We start from the raw sequence: 20,203 nt of genomic DNA on the forward strand, positions 1-20,203 counted from the left end.
TCGTACTTTAAAACATAGGGTAAATTGCAGATAGAACCCCTGTACTATCGCCTAATTGCAGATAGGACTACTGCACTCTTGTACCCTCAGGAGGTCTATTTGCTAAAAGAAATTTTCTTCTCTAAGGGGTTAAAAAAAAAACTCAGGAGATCTATCTGCAACCATCGAACTACATGAGACCTAGCTGCTATTGGGCAATAGTAAGGGAGTCTATCCACAATTAACATGACTTTTATGACATACAAGTTTCTCCTAGACATCAGGACAAGTTGCACACAGAATATCAGAGACTATTTTTGTTGTAGAAGATAACAGGAAGCTAACCTCCTCATAGATGCAAGTATGGAACATCAGGATGCATGAATTTATAACAGAAACACCCTAACAAACCTACATACACCAAGACAAGCACGAGGAAAAATCATCGAGACTTCGCTCATTCAGATATACACTTCCCTGTCAGAAAATGCAACACTTGATGAATATTGATAACTTAACTTATCCAATTTCAATATTTAACTTATCTAACATCACGCTTAAAAAATACATGATATACAAGTTTTCCCATAGACATTCAGAGAAGTTACACCCAAAAACATAATAGACCATTCTCATCACAAATTGTAACGTAAAGATAGCATCTGAAGGCTCTAGCAAACCAACTCTCCGACATGCAACACAAAAAAAATGCATGCATTTATAACAAACACCCTCACAGACCTACATATAAAATCAAACAAATATTGTTCTCATCCTCAAAGTTGCACTTTCCTGTCAAAAATCCAACTAAAGGGCATCATCTCCGCTCGCTTTGTCTTCCTCGACTCAGCCCTCTCCTCAAGCCTCCTAATCCTTGGAGCAAGCGTGCACACAAAATCTTGAGCTCTTTTCCCTTCACCTGAAAGCCCCAAAATACCCTCCAACTTCCATCTTCCAACAAGATGCTCAAGAATATCCGCATAATCCTTCGCAGTATAAACACCAAGCCTTTGTGCAACAGCTGAGAAATTCCCAAATAAATTATCATCACGACCATCATACATCAAATGAGCAGGCATCGAGATTTTTTTCCTCATCATGTCGGCGAAAGCAAGCATTGTGTCATCAGGGTCCACCTCGAAGAGTTTCTCTACAATTTTTGTGTATGCGGCCTCATGGCGTTTCTCGTCGGCAGCGATTGTGCCACAAATTTGAGCAAGCCTTAGATCACCATATTGTCGGGCGTGGTTGGCTGTGTTTCCGTGGGATATGAAGGTTGCTCGCTCTTGGAATGATGTATAGATGAATCCAAGGTATGGGTTGTTTTCTGTCCTCGGATCCTGAAGCACACACAAGGAGAGAGATATAAGCATATTCATAAACTGAATGTAGGGTAAATTTTACAAAACTACCATGAACTTTAGGAGGTTTTGCACAAAACTTAAAAACTTTTTCCACTTAAATACCCCAAACTTTACATGATTTTTAACTTTGATGCCCCAAAGTTTTTTTGCCCAAATAATACCCCAAAGTTCAACAAAATTTAACTCTCCCAAAAGTTTTATTTTGCCCAAAAATCCCCTAAAGTTTAATAAATTTAAAATCTGACACCCAATTCTACAAAATTTAACTTTCATAGCCAAACTTAATTTTTTTTTTTTTGAATTTTTGTTTAAGTTTGGGGTATCAAAGGTAAACTTTGCTTAACTTGGGGGTATTTTTTGGGCCAAAGAAATTGTCAAAGTTAAAAATAGAGTAAATTTTGGGGTATCTTTTATGGCAAGAAGAAACTGTGGGGTACCAATGTTAAAAATAGAGTGAACTTTGGGGGTATTTAAGTGCAAATTACCCTTTTTTATAAGAGAAAACTACCATGAATTTTTTCACTAAACTACCATGAAATGTTTTGGACAATTTCATGTGCTTCTTACATGAAATGTTTTGGACAATTTTTTCCTTTATGTATTGTGATGAAAAATCAATTATTGACAATGCAGACAATGTGTGTGATGATAAGCAAATATTGATAATGGATAATCAAAGAAAAGTTCTAATCTCCTTTATCTAAACAGGTGCTTATTAGTTCTACATATATACAAAACCTTAGAATGTCTGATTCTGTCTGCTGTAGCTAACTCTAAAAGTACTTATGGACCCTTCAAGTCATGCTACCGGATAACTTTAAAACTACAATTACATCAGGAACAAACACCTAAACTACGACTATATGCAAGTTCATAAATTGTGTTTTTTTTCCATTTTAATCGGTGTTATTAGTAAACTTGATCTCTGAGAGCAATAATTTAACAAAGTAGAGCATGAATTATAAAAATCCATAAAAAATCAGAATGAATAGAAAATTACCATTCCTGAACCTATCAGATACTGGATAGTTTTCTCAATTTGTCTCATGTCAACTCTTCCAGTAAGGTACAGATACTTATTGAGAAGATCTCCGTGCCTATTCTCTTCGGCAGTCCAAGCCCGAGTCCAAACAGCCCAAGAAGTAAGGCTTGCACCAGTTTCATCTCTGACTCCATCGAGAGTATTCAACATTGTTTGGTATGTAGGGAGAGCCTCTTCAGTAATCATATCTCCAACCAAGCAAACAAAGTAGTCATCAGGTATCTCCTTGGTCCTCTCTCTGAGATCCTTTACTTCATCGTAGAATCCCTCTGAAGAAGGCTCTGGAAGAAAATCTTGCGGCTGCCAATTAGTATGGACAGGCTTAAGAAGTGCCAAGAGATTGTTTTCTGCCCAGTCTTCTAAGGATTTGAAAATCTCAATCTTTTGAGGGGGGAGGGAGTGGGTGACTTGAACATGGACCTCACGGGGAGGAGTGAAGAGCTTCTTTGAAGAATCTACCCTGATTCCATTAAAAAAAGTATGTCAGAAATAAATTTTCAATAACTACCATTAAAGACTTGTAATTTCATGTTAGTTGACCATCAAAATTGAAGGAGAGCTATCTACACAATAATTATTGTTGAAGTGATAATTGAAACTAAAGCCACATTGACCACCACTATAAGGTATTAATAAAGAGGATCAAAGCGATGGTATGGCGCTGATATTTGCACTCAGAAGAATGAGCGAAGGAAATAGCAAAGGCAAGAAAAGTAATCCACTTGTTAAAAACGATTCTAGAGAAAGATATCATGAAGAAGACTTAGCAATCTTCATATAAGAACATTTGATAGAAAATATAATCGTAATAGAAACAGGATAGGTAAAGAAGTTTTCATACAGGATCTCCTGAAAGATATCCCAGCTTGTCTGCTGTAGATCCCAAGGCACCAAAAAGATCAGGAGGAAAAAAAATTAGGACAAGCAGTCAAACTTATGTCAAGCAAGATTTGTTCTAATTAGAAAATGACCAAGAGACTAAAGTCACTAAACGGAGAGTTGCTTCTGACGGAAATAACTTAAAATGCTCATTAAAAAATATCACAGCTTCTAACTAATTCGTGTCTCAACAACAAAATTAGGCTTTATGAAGATGACTTGGTGCTGTCTAAATATTAATATTAGTTCTCCAAGTTCAAGGAAAACTACCTAAGAGTTTAGCAATTAATTTTTGCGCGCGCGCACACACACACAAATGCACTGAAAGATGGATGCAAGTGAATGTTTATAGAATGAACTTAGGCCTGCAATAAGTAAACTGGCAATGTGAAACTGTGCTTGTGGGGAGAGGAGATTGACTTTCAGTGATAATACACAATCCTCATTCTAAGCTAGTGACTTATGTTCTACAATAAGTAAACTGGACAAGAAATATCTTTCGCTTGGATGTATCCTGCTTTATAGAGCACCGGTGATCATCATTTAGACCATTGGAAGGGACCATCAACTGCACAGGCTCCATGAAAAATTACTTCGATTAGAAAACAAGATTTAACAATTTTTGTCAACCTGACATCAACCCTAAAATTGGTGCTTGATTCCTAGCCAAGTAAGCTATATACAAGCGGCTAATAATATTACTAGGACAGTGTTGCATCATAAGCTCTTGCACCCTAGCAACATCCAAAATTCCCCCAGATTTGAAAAATGTGTACCAAGGAAAGATGGTGGTTTGCCTATAAGGAGTTAAAGCCTGAGAGGAAAACTGAATGATTTTCGTGCCCCCTTCAGTGGGTGACAATTTCATCCATGTCTGATAGGCACTAATTTGCTAATTTCTGGCAGGAGATGCTGATATCATTGAAATGGTTAAACCAAAATATGAAATCTTTTTGTAACTTCCTACCTCAAGCAACAATTTCTTTAATACTCAGAAGATTAGGACCATCAGGCTTCCTGTTTCTTAATCTTTCAATGCATCACAGTCGTTCACCATTCAAAGCAACTACAATTAATTTATCCATTCTTGTAATGCTAAGGAGGATGTAAATAGAACAAGTACTAATAACAAAATGTGAACCAGTAAAGTAAAAAGAACAAGTACTAACAAATAAAATGTGAACATGATTATAATTTGACCTCTACAATTTAACCATACCCACTACCAATACTCAAATTATCAAATGCATGGAAAAACTAAGCATCATCTAAAAAAATAATGGTTCATCGGGAAGAGAAAACGACAAAGGGAATATAGTGGTATATAAGAAGAATGGATAATTAGGCTTTAAGTTAAATGGATTGCTCTGGGTCTAAAAAATATCTCAATCTGACATAATACACATACCTGCATACGTAGTTTCAACAAAATGTGTGCCTGAATAAATGGTATATACAGCAACATAGCCCCATGATCGTGTGTTTTGTGCAGCCAAAGGTGGCATGTATGGCCACATATTCAAACATTTATGATAATGTATTTAATCATCCACATAAAGATTCAAGTGAAGAGTACTATAAATTTAATCCTGTAGGATAACTTTTCCTGCTAAACAATATTAAAATTTTCTTTAGTTGATTCTACTCTAACCATAACAGCATACGCATTGTGCACTTCACGGACTCAATTCCTGAGGCCCCTTTCCGGATTTACCATCAGGCAGAAAAACTCCAGTCCATTTCATATCCAGCCTCAAATCTACATGGCTCATGTTTGTACATCATGGCAGTTTGCTTCTCCCCTTCATTCTTGAGGTACTCATTCTTGAATCTCAATTTCCTACTTGATACATATTAAACCCCACAATTCTTTTTCTATGATGCTGATTTTACAGGCCAAGGCACTCAATAAAGAATTGTGCTCTTACAGTCTGTCACGAGACTTCCAATCTTGTTATACACAGTGAATTATTTCAACCTAACTACCCTTTTATAACTGTTACAATATAATACTATATCCCTCAACACACAATGACCTATACATATGAATACAATGTTCACTCCAAAATGAATACTCGATGTAGACAACTAAGAACACATGGAACTCACTCCGTCCTCTACCTATCCTTCCCATCACTAGTCCCCAGAACTGTGATTGTGTGCAACCTCGGTCTCAATAGTCGCCAATTCTGGATCCAAAGTGGGATTCGCCAAAAGCCAAGAGTTCTTGGGTTTTGAGGAACTATACTTGCTTTGGACCTAGCATTTTAATTATATTAATACAATGGGTATCTTTTTAAGAAGAAGAAAATACAACCACCGTGTTTTGTCCCGCATCGCTAATATGATGAAAACTTGGTTGGTTTTAATAAATAAAATACAAACTCGGCCCTTTTCTAATTAAATGCCTTCTGTTTAAAATATTTGTCCATTTTGATTCAACAAGACACTTAATAAAGATGTATTTAAATTTTCTATTTAATGAAATCAACAACAAAAATTGATAGTGCAACCATGTTAATATTGTTACTAAGACAAAAAGATAGTGATCTCTAGTAGTATTATAACTTATCTCGCAAATGATTATCCTTCTTCCTAGAAAGTAATCAACATATTTCATTGTGTTCTCAAATCTTAGGAACAATCAAATTGAACTTTGATTAGTAATTTTGTTTGAATCTTGTGAATCCCCAAATCAACCATGAGATATCACTCTCGTTGTGAATCTTGGGCAGCTCAAGATCATATAAAAGGTTAAATGCTCCAACACTAAGAACATAGCTTTTATCCCAAGCTTATGCGGTCAGCTAAAAGGTTGCATACTACATGCTACAATTGAAATGTATGGTTAATCAATGTATTTTTATAGTCTGCTATCCTAATAAGCAGATCTACGACATTAATTTTTGCCCTTTAGGACAAAACGAGCAAATTGACCAGTGCGATGCTGCAGATATTAGTGTGAAGAAGCCAAGAAATACTTAACGACTAAATGAGTGGATTTAGAAATATGAAGGTAAAACTTTGGGTTATACCGTTCATGAAGTTGGAGCATTAGTATGAGAAAAGCAAAAAAAAAAAAAAACAATTTGAGCATTTGGTTTACATATACACAAAAATACCTTACCCCTTGTAACAAAAACATAGCAAGTTATAACAAAAAAGAGTTGCACTGTTATACCCAAAAACATAAAGCGGATTCGAAATTAATTCAGTAAAAAATTTTGTGTTTTAGAGTGATTATGGAAGTGGGTGGGTTAAAAATAAATAAGGATTAACTTTAGATTTATATACACAAAATCACATTTTGAAAGTGGGAGTGATTATAATAAATGAGGGTATGATTATGGGTTTATAGAAAAAAACCCAAATACAACTCTCAATGTCACGACATTAGTGGGGAAAAGCCAATAATAATAATAATAATGGTTTAATCATTTAGCTTAAAAATACACCATGCGCGTAACCATTTCAAACAAAAATATAGCTGGTTACTATAAAATAATGTAAATTTTCGTATACTTAAACTACTGAAAATACAATGTGGATTTAAAAATAATCCGGTGAACTACGTTTGGTCAAAGAGTTATTTAGAAGTGGGTGGTTTAAATAGAGGCAAAACTTTGGGTTTAGAGATAAAGATACCCTTATACATTTTTGTATATAACAATGTACTAAAATTAATGAAAGGTACTATTCAAAAGCACTATTCATCTTCCATTAACTTTAGCATATATAGAAATAGAATTGGTTTTCAAGATAATGGTGAAAAATCTAATGTGGTTACAAATTGAAGCGATAATAAGGACTGGAATAACTGAAAGCTCTCCAATTACCATAAAATCCGAGTGGAGCCATTTAATTTTCAAGAAGCTAATATGATGACAATTCTGTATTTAGAGGCGCATAAAAACAAGCTATGGAAAATTCTTTTCCATTTTTCACTGTTAAGAAAATTGTAGGTAATGAAAAAAATTGAGGGGATGTCTTTTTACCCCATTAATAAAGTTGTTCTGGGTTCTACGATGTATAGACTATAACACAACAGAACTTTAGGTTTGAGACTCACATGTTGGAGTACTCTCTCTCTCTCTCACTTAGAATCACCGTCTTTACTTCTCTCTCTCTTCTTTCCTCGATGTTATGCATATAACCAAAATTTACAATTAAGCCAGCTGGACCATGCCACGTCAGCAGACAACTCGGTTAAAAGCTAATCAATTTAACCCAGTAAAGTTTGAGACATCCGCACTTAGCTTATACCCCGATTGCAACCTATGGACTTGACTTGAAAGTCTGAATAGAACGGTGATGGCCCATTACAACTGAACTTACTTTAATTCGATTATCCATGCATCATGCTCACTTGGCCTAGTTTTATGGTGGTTTGCCTAATTAAAAATGATTGATTCGAATCATATTACTCCTCAACATACCATATTAGAAGATATCAATCGGTAACCAATCTCTTTGATTGCCAGCTTTCATAACTTACATGATCTACACATGTCGATTATACCTTCCTACACTAATGGAACCATGACAAGTGGTCTCACTTGCTTGCTAAGTAACTACCATACCTACCTTGCCCATTAGGATGGTGCCACGTGTACTACCTGATCTACCTAGACAATTAGTAAAAATATACCATCTAACCTACAAGACAATCGGGAATCTCTAGCAAGGCATGCACTGCTAGCCTTCACTCAAGAATTCTCCTCTCAAAATCTTAACTTAAATACCTACTACTTTGACTTCATCATCAAGAGTGTTACTTATGTAGCAGAGGGGCATTGGGGGTTAGCCCACATTCGTCAATCTAATGATTTTTCAATGTATCAAAGGGAACCTTAAGCGCAGATTAATCAAGAAAGATCACAAGGCCCTCATCAGCTGATCCAATTGAGCGAACTCAATCTATTAAATTTTTTCCTTGCATCAACACTATGTGTGTAGAGTTCATATGAACTCAGTTAATAATCAGTACAAAGTATTGGGGGTTGGATACAAAACTTAATTTTTTTTATTTTTTTTTTTTTTTGTATGGGGGGGGGGGGGTGGGGGTTAGTGGACTTACCTAAATTCTAGGGCTACAAATACCCTTGCCTCCCAAAAAGCAAAATCTCATTCCTCCAAGTTAACAAATAGTAAGCAATTAACATTTTTAACTCAAACAATATCTTCCTAAAATTTACTTTTAGGGTCAAGCTTTCGTTGCATCTTAGCAACAAAATTATTGCAAGGTTTAAGTTTATGATCAACGGGTTTTTCCTTTCATGCAAGCTTCTACAAGGGACATGGATATAGATGTGGCTAAGCATAACGAGAAGAAGTGAAGGGATGAGGGATTTCTCAATGATGTTCAAAATCAAGGGGATTTTGATAAGATCTTAACTTGCATTTTCCCTTTAGAAAAAAATTACCTACACCAACCTTTCTAATCCACCCCTTAGTGCCAATTGGATCACACTCTATGTTGGTTTCACAGTTTACACTTCTACAATTAACTACGGTGTGAGAGGGTTTTTAGATAGGGCTTATCGGATATTGGTCCCTCAAATCTTCAATATTTTGAAATTAGTGCTTCAAATCATTATAATCGGTATTAGGTCCCTCAAATTATATTATATCTTTTAAGTAAAACCTCTGTTAGTCTCCCGTCTGATGTTTTAACTCTAGTTAGGCTAACTGTTAACCTCACACGGTCAATTGCACAAATATCTCTGGTGAACTTTCTCCCCATCCAATCTTCATATTATTTTGATTTGCTCATTCTTGTGATATGGAATTAAGAGTTGTGATTATGTAAAGGGATGACTAAGAGCATTATTTGTTGAACATAAAATTGTACTTTGCTGACCATATGAGAGTTCTTTTGCTTTGCATATTGTATTTTTTTAGGTCTCTTATGTAATCTAAAATGATGATTATTATTATGGTTTCTCTCCTTTACAGTTCTCTCTAATGGGTTGTCACTATGTTTGAGTTGTTATCTTTCTTTCATTTTCTTTTGAGGGTTTTCCTGTTGACTAAACGTGTATTTGATACACTATTTTATGGAAAACTTGAGTACTTTCAAACATAACGTGATAGTGTATGAATTTCCAAACCTAACATTATTAGCGTTTTAAAACCTTATTGAATTGGTATCAATAAGCTTACCAATACAATTCACCACTATCACTTTCATCTTGAGAAACTATGAGTTATTATTGCCAATATCAACACTAATATAGGATGCTTCTAGGAGTGTCTTTTGCTTTTGCAATTTTTTTTATAAATTCAGAAGTTGGGATTTAAAAAAAATTCAAATACCACTAATGCAAATCAAGGATTTGTATATGATTCTTTGAAGTATAATTTAACAAACTTTTCAAGTTTGCACTTTCAAAAACGGCATGCACAATTACTAATTAATTGTCCAATTTGAATAATCGATTGTGTTGCGGCAAAATTTGAACAAAATCAGTTGGTATAAGCTTAAAAACACAAAGATATATATGATGGTTGTATTATGTTTAATGGTTTAAAACTTTAAGGGTTAATTAAGGTATTAGAAACTATGATTTATTAATGTTCTAATTAAAACAATGTTATCATGAACTAGATCGAATTCTAACTCTACTAATATTCTGGTTTGTAAAATTATGCTTAGCTTAATTTGAAACATGGATCAACCATCTTATTGTTGTTGATATGCTGAGAAGGTAATTTGACAACAGTCAAAATCAAACATAAATTAGAAGGTATATATATTAAAAACTTCAACAGGTTTTAGAAAAAGAAAAAAGAAGAGGCCATAGTTAGTAGAGGAATAGCTTAAACCCAACTTTATGTGTAGAAATTATTTCGCACATGAGAGCCAAGTATATGGGAATTTCTTTGGATAGGAATTAGAGGTCTAACTTAACTCTTCTCATAAACAAGCACGACTATGCTTGGAATAGGAAGAAGATAAAAATAAAACGTGGGCCGATTCCCATAGAACTCTAAACTTTGATTTTCACACTGTACTCCCTAACTTTTCCCATTAAACCCTCTAATTAAATTTATCCCATGAAACTTACTAGCTTTATTTTTTTCCTTACAACCTGGTCTAGGTCGGAGTCCTCAATTCTTGTTTTATCTTGTATAAAATTTTTAAACCTAACGTATTTTTTTTACTTAATTTTACTAACAATAATAGGAAAATATGACATTTCAGGTTAATTTTCCAAAAAAAAATCCTAGTGCAAGCCCATTAGATTTCAGAGTCATTCGTGTTGTTTAAGTATCATTACACAAATCTTTATAGCTGTAACTAACCCTGGTTATTTATGGATCTAAAGAGTCAATATCTGTATTATTATGATATATATTGAAAGGAAACAATAAACATTGATGACATTTTTTTTTGGTTGAAGGCGCTTGTTGGGTTTATAGTGCCTTATCTTGCATTGAAGTTACAAGTGGTATAAAAAGACTTAATCTTCCACGTTTATCAATCCAAGAAAATTATCAACGGCTTCCTCGATCATTTCAACTTTCAATCGACAAACTATGATGCAACGAACTGCTACACGGACAAGACCATTGCTGCACTCAAATATATTTTGAGACTTGGTATTATCTTTATAAAAGAACTATCCGAACACTAAAATGAGACACTTAAATTTGCCCCGTGTCGAGGTAAATGTCACATTTTCACCTTTTACTTTTCAATCCATAACAGGCAAAAGGTTAACCTTTTTGTTTTTTTAGCACACAAGGATTTGCGAAATCCTTGTGCCAAGGTAAATGTTACATTTTCACTTTTTACTTTTTGATTTGTAATGGACAAAAGGTCAACCTTTTTGTTTTTTAGCAGACAAGAATTTGCGAAATCAACGCTTATGGTGTTATTGCTCAATGAATGAAGATGATATGCTATGACAGTTGATTAAAAATCCTATTCTTACTGCATTATATGTTAGTCCCGAGTTTTTCGTGCTAAAGTGATGTGAGTTTGACCACTTTTTAACATTACTTTCACTGTTAATTTACGGTTCTTATATTTACAAATGAGGATAGCTCTCAGGTTCAATTCCAGAGAACACACATGTATTATTATTTGCAATCTCCATCTTGCATAACTTATCAAAACTCAATGAATCTTTATTCATCAAATAGTTATTCATTTGCACTAAGGTTTACAGCAAATATTCAAGACTCCACCTGCAGAGTCGGAAAAATCCAATCATGTGGTTGTCATCATTGGCTTTGGCCATAGTAATAAGCAAAATCTTGACTACTTTCGCATACAGAACAGTTTAGGGGGAACAATAGGCAGATAGGGGCTTGGAAAAAGTACGTGGAAAAAAAATAATCTTCCACGTCTGACCATTATGACAGATGTTTCATACCCTATGATATTGGTAACTATTCAATTTAAATATATCACCACTCAATTTGTGTTGATATTTTAAATTCATATTTTCATGGTTATTGTCTGTGGAATTTCCATGTCAATCAGCCGTCAACTTAAGCAAAGTAATAGGCACATATAGTATGTAACACACAAAGAAGCATAATGAAATAGTAATTTAGGATAACTAATCAGTATAAAACAGTTATGTATCATGATCTTCACTAGTAGGTTGCAACCAAGGTTTTAAATATCGGATGTCGGGTTCATGTCGGACGGCTGAAATCCATGTCGGATAGCGGAAATCGGGGATATATCGGGGGACATGGACTAAATATCGGATTGCCATATCGGGTGATCCACATATGTATAATATCATGCCCTAAATGTAATCTAACTATCTAAGCATTCCTAAATTCATAACTTCATGACTCTGCACATTTCAACATTCATATGCACATTTAAAATAAAATAAATCTCTCCTTATTAATCAATAATCATTAGCCTATTATTAATCAGTTAGCCTATTATTAATCAAGTGATCAAACATCAAGTAATCATTAGCCTATTATTAATCAAAATAGTCCACAAACCAAACATTCACGTGTGGAGAAGAAAAAAAGAAAAAACAGGAAAATCGGCCGATATGGCCGATTTTCCAAACAAGAAAATCGGCCGATATGGCCGATTTTTCGCCGATATGGCCGATATGTCGGTAAAAAACGATATGCGACTTGTTTTTCCCCGATTTGTGTCGTTGGACCCCTCAATCCGCTATATCGGCCGACATGTCCGACATGTCGGCCGATATTTAAAACACTGGTTGCAACTAAATAAATGCTGCCCAAATTGTAGCCACCATTTTCCTTTGCCGTTTCCATTACATGCTATCTTTTTTGTCTTTGGACCGACAAAGACTTGAAAATTACTTGTAGTAAAGTTCTCAAATCTAGTGCAATGCTTGCTTGGTTATATGCTTCCTCAGATGGTATATGCCTTCTTCTTCTCTCTTTATTCATAATATAAGAGAAGTAAATTAGGTAATAGGATGGCCTTTCAAAGGATGAAGAATGTATATTTGTTCATATAATCATTTCACTGCAAGTGACTATGCAACTTGTTCACATAATGATAGCACATAGCCTTTATTCATTTAAATTCATCGCTAGTTGATGCATATGGCACGTTTTTGGGTGCATAAAACATGTGCATTTGCTGAATATATATCCTGAATAATACCTTGATGCAATCATGGCTAATGCCTTGATGCAAGTGACTGCTTAACAATTGTAAGCATCTAATTTTCTCACTTTTAGTACAACATTTAGTCCTGGTGTTGTTTTTAGGAACTGAGCTTATTGCGCACTCCACACTTTCTTATTGAGATACACTTAGCTATTAACTTACAAGTTATGCTTGACCATGATAAGCTACACTGCCTATATTGTACTGAAATCAAGTAGAGAGACCAACTTTATTCTTTTACTCATTGCAACTCTGCTACATTCCACTCCTCTGTTGACTCATAAGCTATTTGGGGAACCCTGTACCAAATTCCAGTGGCATTACTTGATCTCATCTCATGTGATTTTGTTGTTGTTGTTGTTGTTGAGAGATGCCACTTGATCTCATCTCATGTGATTTTTTTTGAGTCTTGATAGGAGTGGAACATTACTTTTTTTCCCGGATGTGGATGATAAAATAGAAATATAAAACCCCTAATAAGTAACATATAAGGTATTTTGAATTTATCATGTCAAGATAGGCAGGCAGATAAGGAAATTAGGTACTTCGTTACTCGGACACCGTGGTTTGACTGTCGTACCAGCGTCGATACGACCGACATAGATCCATGTATGAAATACGGGTAGGATACGATGGTTGGCACTCGGATACGGCGAGGTGTGTGAATCGAAAAACCAACAAAATAGAGAAAGAAAACATGAAAGAAGGGCCCCGACGTACATGCGGTTCTTGAGGAAGAAGGGCCTGATCTTCGAGGCCAGGGAGCTCGCAGCCCCCACCTCACCGCCGATGACCCTGACGTACACGTCCACGACCTGGGAGGGATCGAACTTTGGCAACATCTTCACCGCCGATGACCCTGACGTACACGTCCACGACCTGGGAGGGATCGAACTTTGGCAACATCTCTTCGCTTGCTTGCTTCGGCTGCTACGGCGGCGGCTACGGGGAGAGGGAATGAGGCTCTAGGGTTCTGGAGGAGCTGGGGTATTATTTGGATTTTATATGGGGATTGTGTGGCGTTGGGCTTCAAGTTGGGCCGTAAATATAGATATTCTGTAAATTTTTGTGGTATTGAGACATAAAATTTGAGGATTGAATGTCAATGAGGCCCGGTTATTGTTTTTATGGTGCATGGCCAGAGTTTCTTGCTCAAGGCCCTTCTGTAAATTCTGTAAATATATATATTCTTTTTTGATGCTTATGTGGAATATAAAGTCAAAGTTTCAAATGAGTTTACTTTATAATTTTAAGGTATAAAGTCAAAGTTTCAAATGAGTTTACTTTATAATTTTAAGGAATGAGCTTATTTTATTGAGAATTTGAAATTAAACATAGTAATTTTAAGGAATGAGCTTATTTTATTGAGAATTTGAAATTAAACATAGTAAAATTGCTATAGTTAATTTAATTGTTAATTGCTTGCAGGTAATGAAGAGTTAAAGATGGAAGCTGAAAAGTTACAAAGGCTTTCACATGTTGAATTGTTGATTAAACTTTTAATATTTTTTTATTGCCGTATCCACGTACCCGTGTTGAAATTTAGGATGGTGTCCCCGTATCCAAACTTTTCAAAAATTTCGTATCCGACACTCTGATCCGCACCCGTAACGGATACTCGTACCCGAGTCCAGGTAACGTAGATTAGGTCATATTTATATTGAAGTAAAACATATATATTACGGAACCAAACCTTGTTATAAGACAATGAAGCCTTTGGTCTCTACCAAGGTGATTACAATAGATATGCTGACTTATAATAGTCCATTTTAATGCTAATGTACATGGTAAAAGAGTTAGAGCATGCAAGACAATATAGATATATATTTCCTGTATAAATCTCCAATAGGTAGGGTTAGAGCATAAACCTCATTCAAGTACAAATCTCGAACAGATTCAGGTTAAGGAGTTATAAGCATAAAACTCATTCATACACCTCAGGCCATGCACTTTAAATGCCTTCAGCATGATTAAGGATGGTTGTAGTCAACAAAAAATTGTCATGTGATTTTTGCAAATTGTCCTCCTCAATTATGTCACTGCATGCTGTATGCTTTTCTGATTAGGGTAACTTGGACCAGGGTTGAACTCAGGCCAATTCCCAGCCTTAATGCAAGTGTTTTCTAATCTCCCATTCTATCTGGTTTTCTCCTTGTTCAGCAAAACTTGTTAAGTTCACATCACTAAGATCAGCTTTTCCTACAGTAACTCCACTTGTTAGATAAGCTATCATTTAGTTGTCAACTTGTTGCTATAACTTAGGGCACACTTAGCTCTGGCAGCTGATATACCACTGTTTGAACATTGCAGTAAATAAAACTAACCTTATTATCAATATAGCTCGAAGTGTCAAATATGAAGTGTCAGACTTTCAAGAGTCATTTGATTTCAAAATTACAATTGTAATGTTAGATCTCTTCAGATAGTCCACCTTTTCTGCATTGGATCTTTCGTACAAAAGGGAATGAGAATGTAGTTAGGACACATTGGTATGACAGAGTTTCATAACTTTGTTCTTTGATAAATTCATATATTGCAATTAATAAATGTTTTTGGTAAAAGGATTTTGAGTGTTTGAAAAGGGATCACTAATGCCATTTGTTTACAAGTGGAGATGATGCTATCACTTTCAGTAAGTCTGAGACTCCAGCATCAGTTATGTAGGAGACTATAAAACACACGTGCACTGTGAGGCCTTTTTGGCAACTAAACTTATTAGTTGCGTCAAAACAAATGTATAAATACATACAATATGTAAAAGCAACATTTGAACTATGCTACAAAGATTTCTTAATCAATTTTGTCCAAAATTGAATTTTAGATTAGTTACTACAAGAAGCTTTACAAAGATGAGAGTAACACATGTATAGTTTTGTAATGGTTTAACTTTCCTTCTGGTCCGAGTTCTGTTTTGGATGAGTCAATGTACATTTGAATCAGTATTGACTTTATCATAGCTCCTTAATTTTTATCTATGTTATAATTTAACAGATAATTATTAGTCTTATATTGAACTTCCGAGTTTGATGTTCTATTTCGACAAGAATTTGGATAAGTATTAATTAAATCATAAGTCTTAAATATCTCTCTCTATTAAATGAATCATGCTATGCTTAAATTTATTAAGAATTAATTTAACCTTAGCTTCCCATGTAACTGTAAATGCAATCAATTGTTTTTTGAAAGAAAACATTTGTTATTACCCATGTTCAAGACACTACCTTACCCCAATAACTATACATTGTCTACCTATCTCTTTAAATTTGGAAATATTCCGAGAGTTTACCTTTGAAGGGAAAGCAGAGACAACCTCATTTCTGTGAAAGCTTGACGTACACATGCAGACACACACATACTGTATATCCTTGCTAGACACTACTAGTAAGAACCTTTTAAATCTTACCAGTAAGACATTCCATACAATAAAGAATTGTGACTCTTACAGTCTGTCACAAGATTTCCAATACATAGTGAATTAGTTCAACTTAACTTCCCTTTTCACAATGGTTAGAATATAAAACTATACCCCTCAAACACTTAATGATCTATACATATTAATACAATGTCCAGGCCAAAATGACTACTCAATGTAGACAACTAAGAATACATGGAACTCACTCCGTCCTCTACCTCCTAGTCTCAATATTCGGTAGTTCCAGATCCAAATTGCGATTTGCCAAAAGTCCAAGAGTTCTTAGGTTGGGTTTTGAGGAACTATACCTGCTTCGGACCTAGCATTTTAATTAGATTAATGAATCCGGGGCTAAGATCCCGATCTCATTTTAAAAATAAGAAAATGCAACAACCATGTTTTGTTCTGCATCACTAACATGATTGATACTTGGTCGATTTTAATGAATAAAATACAAACTTGATCCTTTTCTAATTGAATGCCATTTTTTAAATAATTGTCCATTTTGATTCAATAGGACGCTTAATAAAGACAAATTTAGATTGTCTACCAATGATATCAACAAGAAAACTTGATAGTGCAACCATGTTACTCTTATTGTAATACACCACGGGGCTATTTGGTTCGTTTTCCATAAATTTAAGGGAAAGGAAAGGGGGCAAAATTTGATTTCCATCTGCTTCTATAAATTTTTAAGGAAATGGTCATGGCTTTTCACGTTTGGTTCAAAAGCACAAAACATATAATTCAAAATGATGAGAAGGTTCTTTCTTTGTCTTTTATTTGGTTCGCTGCAGAACACCCACTCAAAAAATGGAAACATACCACTTTATAGAAACCGCGAGAATAAAAAGGAATAAAAATTGAGTGTTTGTCAAATTTCTATGCGTTTCCCGGCCATTATGAGAGGAATTGGATTTCTATAAAAAAAAACTCTTTTCCCACTTTATAGAAACCCTATTCTATAAATGAGAGATGAACCAAACACAATTTTAAGAAAACTCCATAAACCAATTAATTACAAAATTTCCATCATCAGGGGTTTTATAAAATTTTCTATAAAAGTAGTGAACCAAATAGACCCTTAAGACAGAAAGATAGCAAACTCTAATCAGTATTATAACTTATTTTCGCAAATGATTATTCTTCTTCCTAAACATTAATCCAACATATTTCATTGTGTTCTCAAATCTTAAGTATGATCAGATTGAACTTTGATAAGTACTTTAGTTTTGAATTTTGCAAAACCCCTAATCAACCATGAGGTATCACTCCCGTTGTGAATCTTGAGCTGGTCAAGACCACCTAAAAGGTTAAATGCTCCAACAACAACAAGAACATAGGCTAAAAGGTTTCATACTATATGTTACAATTGAAATATATAGTTAATTGATACATTGCACATTCTGCTCTCCTGATAAGCACATCTACGACATTAATTTTTTTCCTTGGCCCATGTCCAAGACACTACCTTTCCCTAGTGGCTCAACATTGTCTACCTATCCCTTTAAAATTGAAAATATTTTGAGAGTTTACCCTTGAAGAGAAAACAGAGACAAGCTCATTTCTGTAAAAGCTTGACGTACACATGCCGATGCACATATACTGTGCATCCTTGCTAGACACTATGAGTAAAGAGTCTAAAGACCTTTTAAAACTTACCAGTTCTGAATTTTGGATTATTTTTACTCAAAGACCTCAAGTAATCTGAAAGATCCATGTATTCTCATGCAATCACTAGCCACACTTGGTTCCAGCCGACCTTGAAGCAAAATTATTGCGGTCCAGGGACATCGCCAGCTAAGTTTAAGACTCACTCAGTTCTACACAAACAAGTTAATGGACAAGGTTCGAGTGATGACTGATTGATAAATCTTTGTCAAGGTAAGAGTATACGAATGGTTATCAACTGTTGCATGAGACTGGAACAGATAAACAAAAGAGACAAGAGCCTGGAAACAAAACGCACCAATACTAATATGCAATGGTAGTACACACTGTTATGATCATAACCTCTACTACATTTTTGAAAGTAAGTAGTATAATCCTACACCATTAGGACTCACCTAAGAATTGAGTTGATGACCTGATTTCATTGAAATGCAAGTACCCATATGCATGCATAGAAAAGTCGAGGAGACATCAAACAAAAGTAAACAAACCTTCCTTGTATATTTCTTGTTTAATCACACAAGCATTTATACGCACTAAAACACTTTCATCCCTTAGTCCAATAATCATTCATTATAATTATTCCTTGTAGCTTGTCATTTTCTTGTTTAGTCACACAAGCATGTATACGCACTAAAATACTTTCATCCCTTAGTCCCATAATCATTCATCACAATTATTCCTTGTAGCATGTCATCTTAATTTTAACATCCATGTACAACATCATGCAAAAGTCTATAACCATCTTCTCTATCACAAAATACTAAAAGAAATCTAACCTCTATTAATGATCACAGATTAATCCAATTCTTAGAAATATGCTAAACTACCATACTATTTCATCACCAAATTATGTACTAAACGCCAATCGACACAAAATACTAGTAGAACAAACAGGAGATTTCAACCACCATCCTAACAAACTTAAGCAATCTAACAGCAAGCCATGTCATAGAACCAACAACATAGAGATTCCTCTTGACTAATTCATGCAACTTCTTCAGCCAAGACTGCATGAACGTACCAATTGACCAAATCAAAGCGCCCCACACTTTGTTTTTCATCATTTAACCCAACCACCAACAAACGAACCAGCTCAAAATAGTCAAGTACATATGAATTTAATAAGGGTTCCTTTATATACCCCCAAATATAGCTTGTTAGCAGAGTTACCACTACTCTGAATATTTGCTAATTTCCCACCACATTCGGCAATGAGAGAAAATACCCCTTTCATTTAACACATTAAATTTCAAACCGAGAAGGGATAAAGTGGAGAGGGGGAAAAAACCCCCCGTCCCCCAAGAAAAAGGTCTTTCCTATATTACCCCCAAATCAATCCTATTTGCCGACTTATAACCAAATATGCATGTTTCTAATTTATCCTTATGAACTTAATTAGAAGTGTTAAAATGGAAGGGGTACTTGGCAAATATGCAGATGTGGGGGTAATATGTAAATAGTACAAATTTGGGGGGGTATACAGGCAAACAACCCGCTTGCTACATATTTTGTTCATCATAATCAATAAGCCCAGCCACCATCAACCGTCAACATGCTCAGATTAGAATAACCAAAGCCCGTGTTATATCAATTTAACCCCCCAAAAAATTGGGCACTGCTCAGTTTCCAAAGATCTCAAAAATAATTAAATTTAACATCCAAGATCACAATTTTGTCATCAAATTCTAACTTCTAAGCAAAATCACCAAAACCCATATCGGTAAATGGGATCAAGAACACGATTCACCAAAGAAAACAGCTCAATACATATCAAATCAATCAGTTGTTAAGATTAACATGGGCAACTCACCTGTTGGAGGATCTGACGGTGGAAGCCACGGAGACCAGTGGAGATCTGGGATCCTTCTTCACGGGATTCGAGAGAAAAGGAGAGAGCTTGGGTTGGAAATTTGTCCTGAGAGCCATTTGTTTTGCCTCTTCCTCTTCTTCCTCGGTTCTCTCGCTGTGCTTGAGGCTGGTATTTAGTTTTACGAGAGAGAAATTTAAGAGGACCTTTATTAGAATGGGATTTTGTCTTTTTTCAGTTTGATTAAGGTGACTAATTCATTAATATAGGCCCCACATGGAAGCGTTAGTTCAAGGCCCAAGCCCATTGCAATAAGTTCTTAGACAGCAATAATTTTGCCCCATGAAGCAAATTGAGAGGACGAAACATGAGCACGTCATCATACCACAGGCCCTTTAAAAAAATTGAGAGTTATGGG

General features: G+C 35.1%; 1 protein-coding gene across 1 annotated transcript; it reads right to left on the reverse strand.

The window, feature by feature from the left end:
• Window positions 531–19,981, reverse strand: LOC109823800 (stearoyl-[acyl-carrier-protein] 9-desaturase 5, chloroplastic-like). The gene is made up of 3 exons (XM_020390179.1): window positions 19,789–19,981; window positions 2,344–2,845; window positions 531–1,319 (listed from the first exon to the last, which is right to left on the reverse strand). The coding sequence occupies exons 1-3, from the start codon at window positions 19,902–19,904 to the stop codon at window positions 756–758; spliced, it is 1,182 nt and encodes a 393-aa protein (XP_020245768.1). The 5' UTR covers window positions 19,905–19,981; the 3' UTR covers window positions 531–755.

Source organism: Asparagus officinalis, chromosome 9 (assembly GCF_001876935.1).
Source record: "Asparagus officinalis chromosome 9, Aspof.V1, whole genome shotgun sequence".
NCBI lineage: Eukaryota > Viridiplantae > Streptophyta > Magnoliopsida > Asparagales > Asparagaceae > Asparagus > Asparagus officinalis.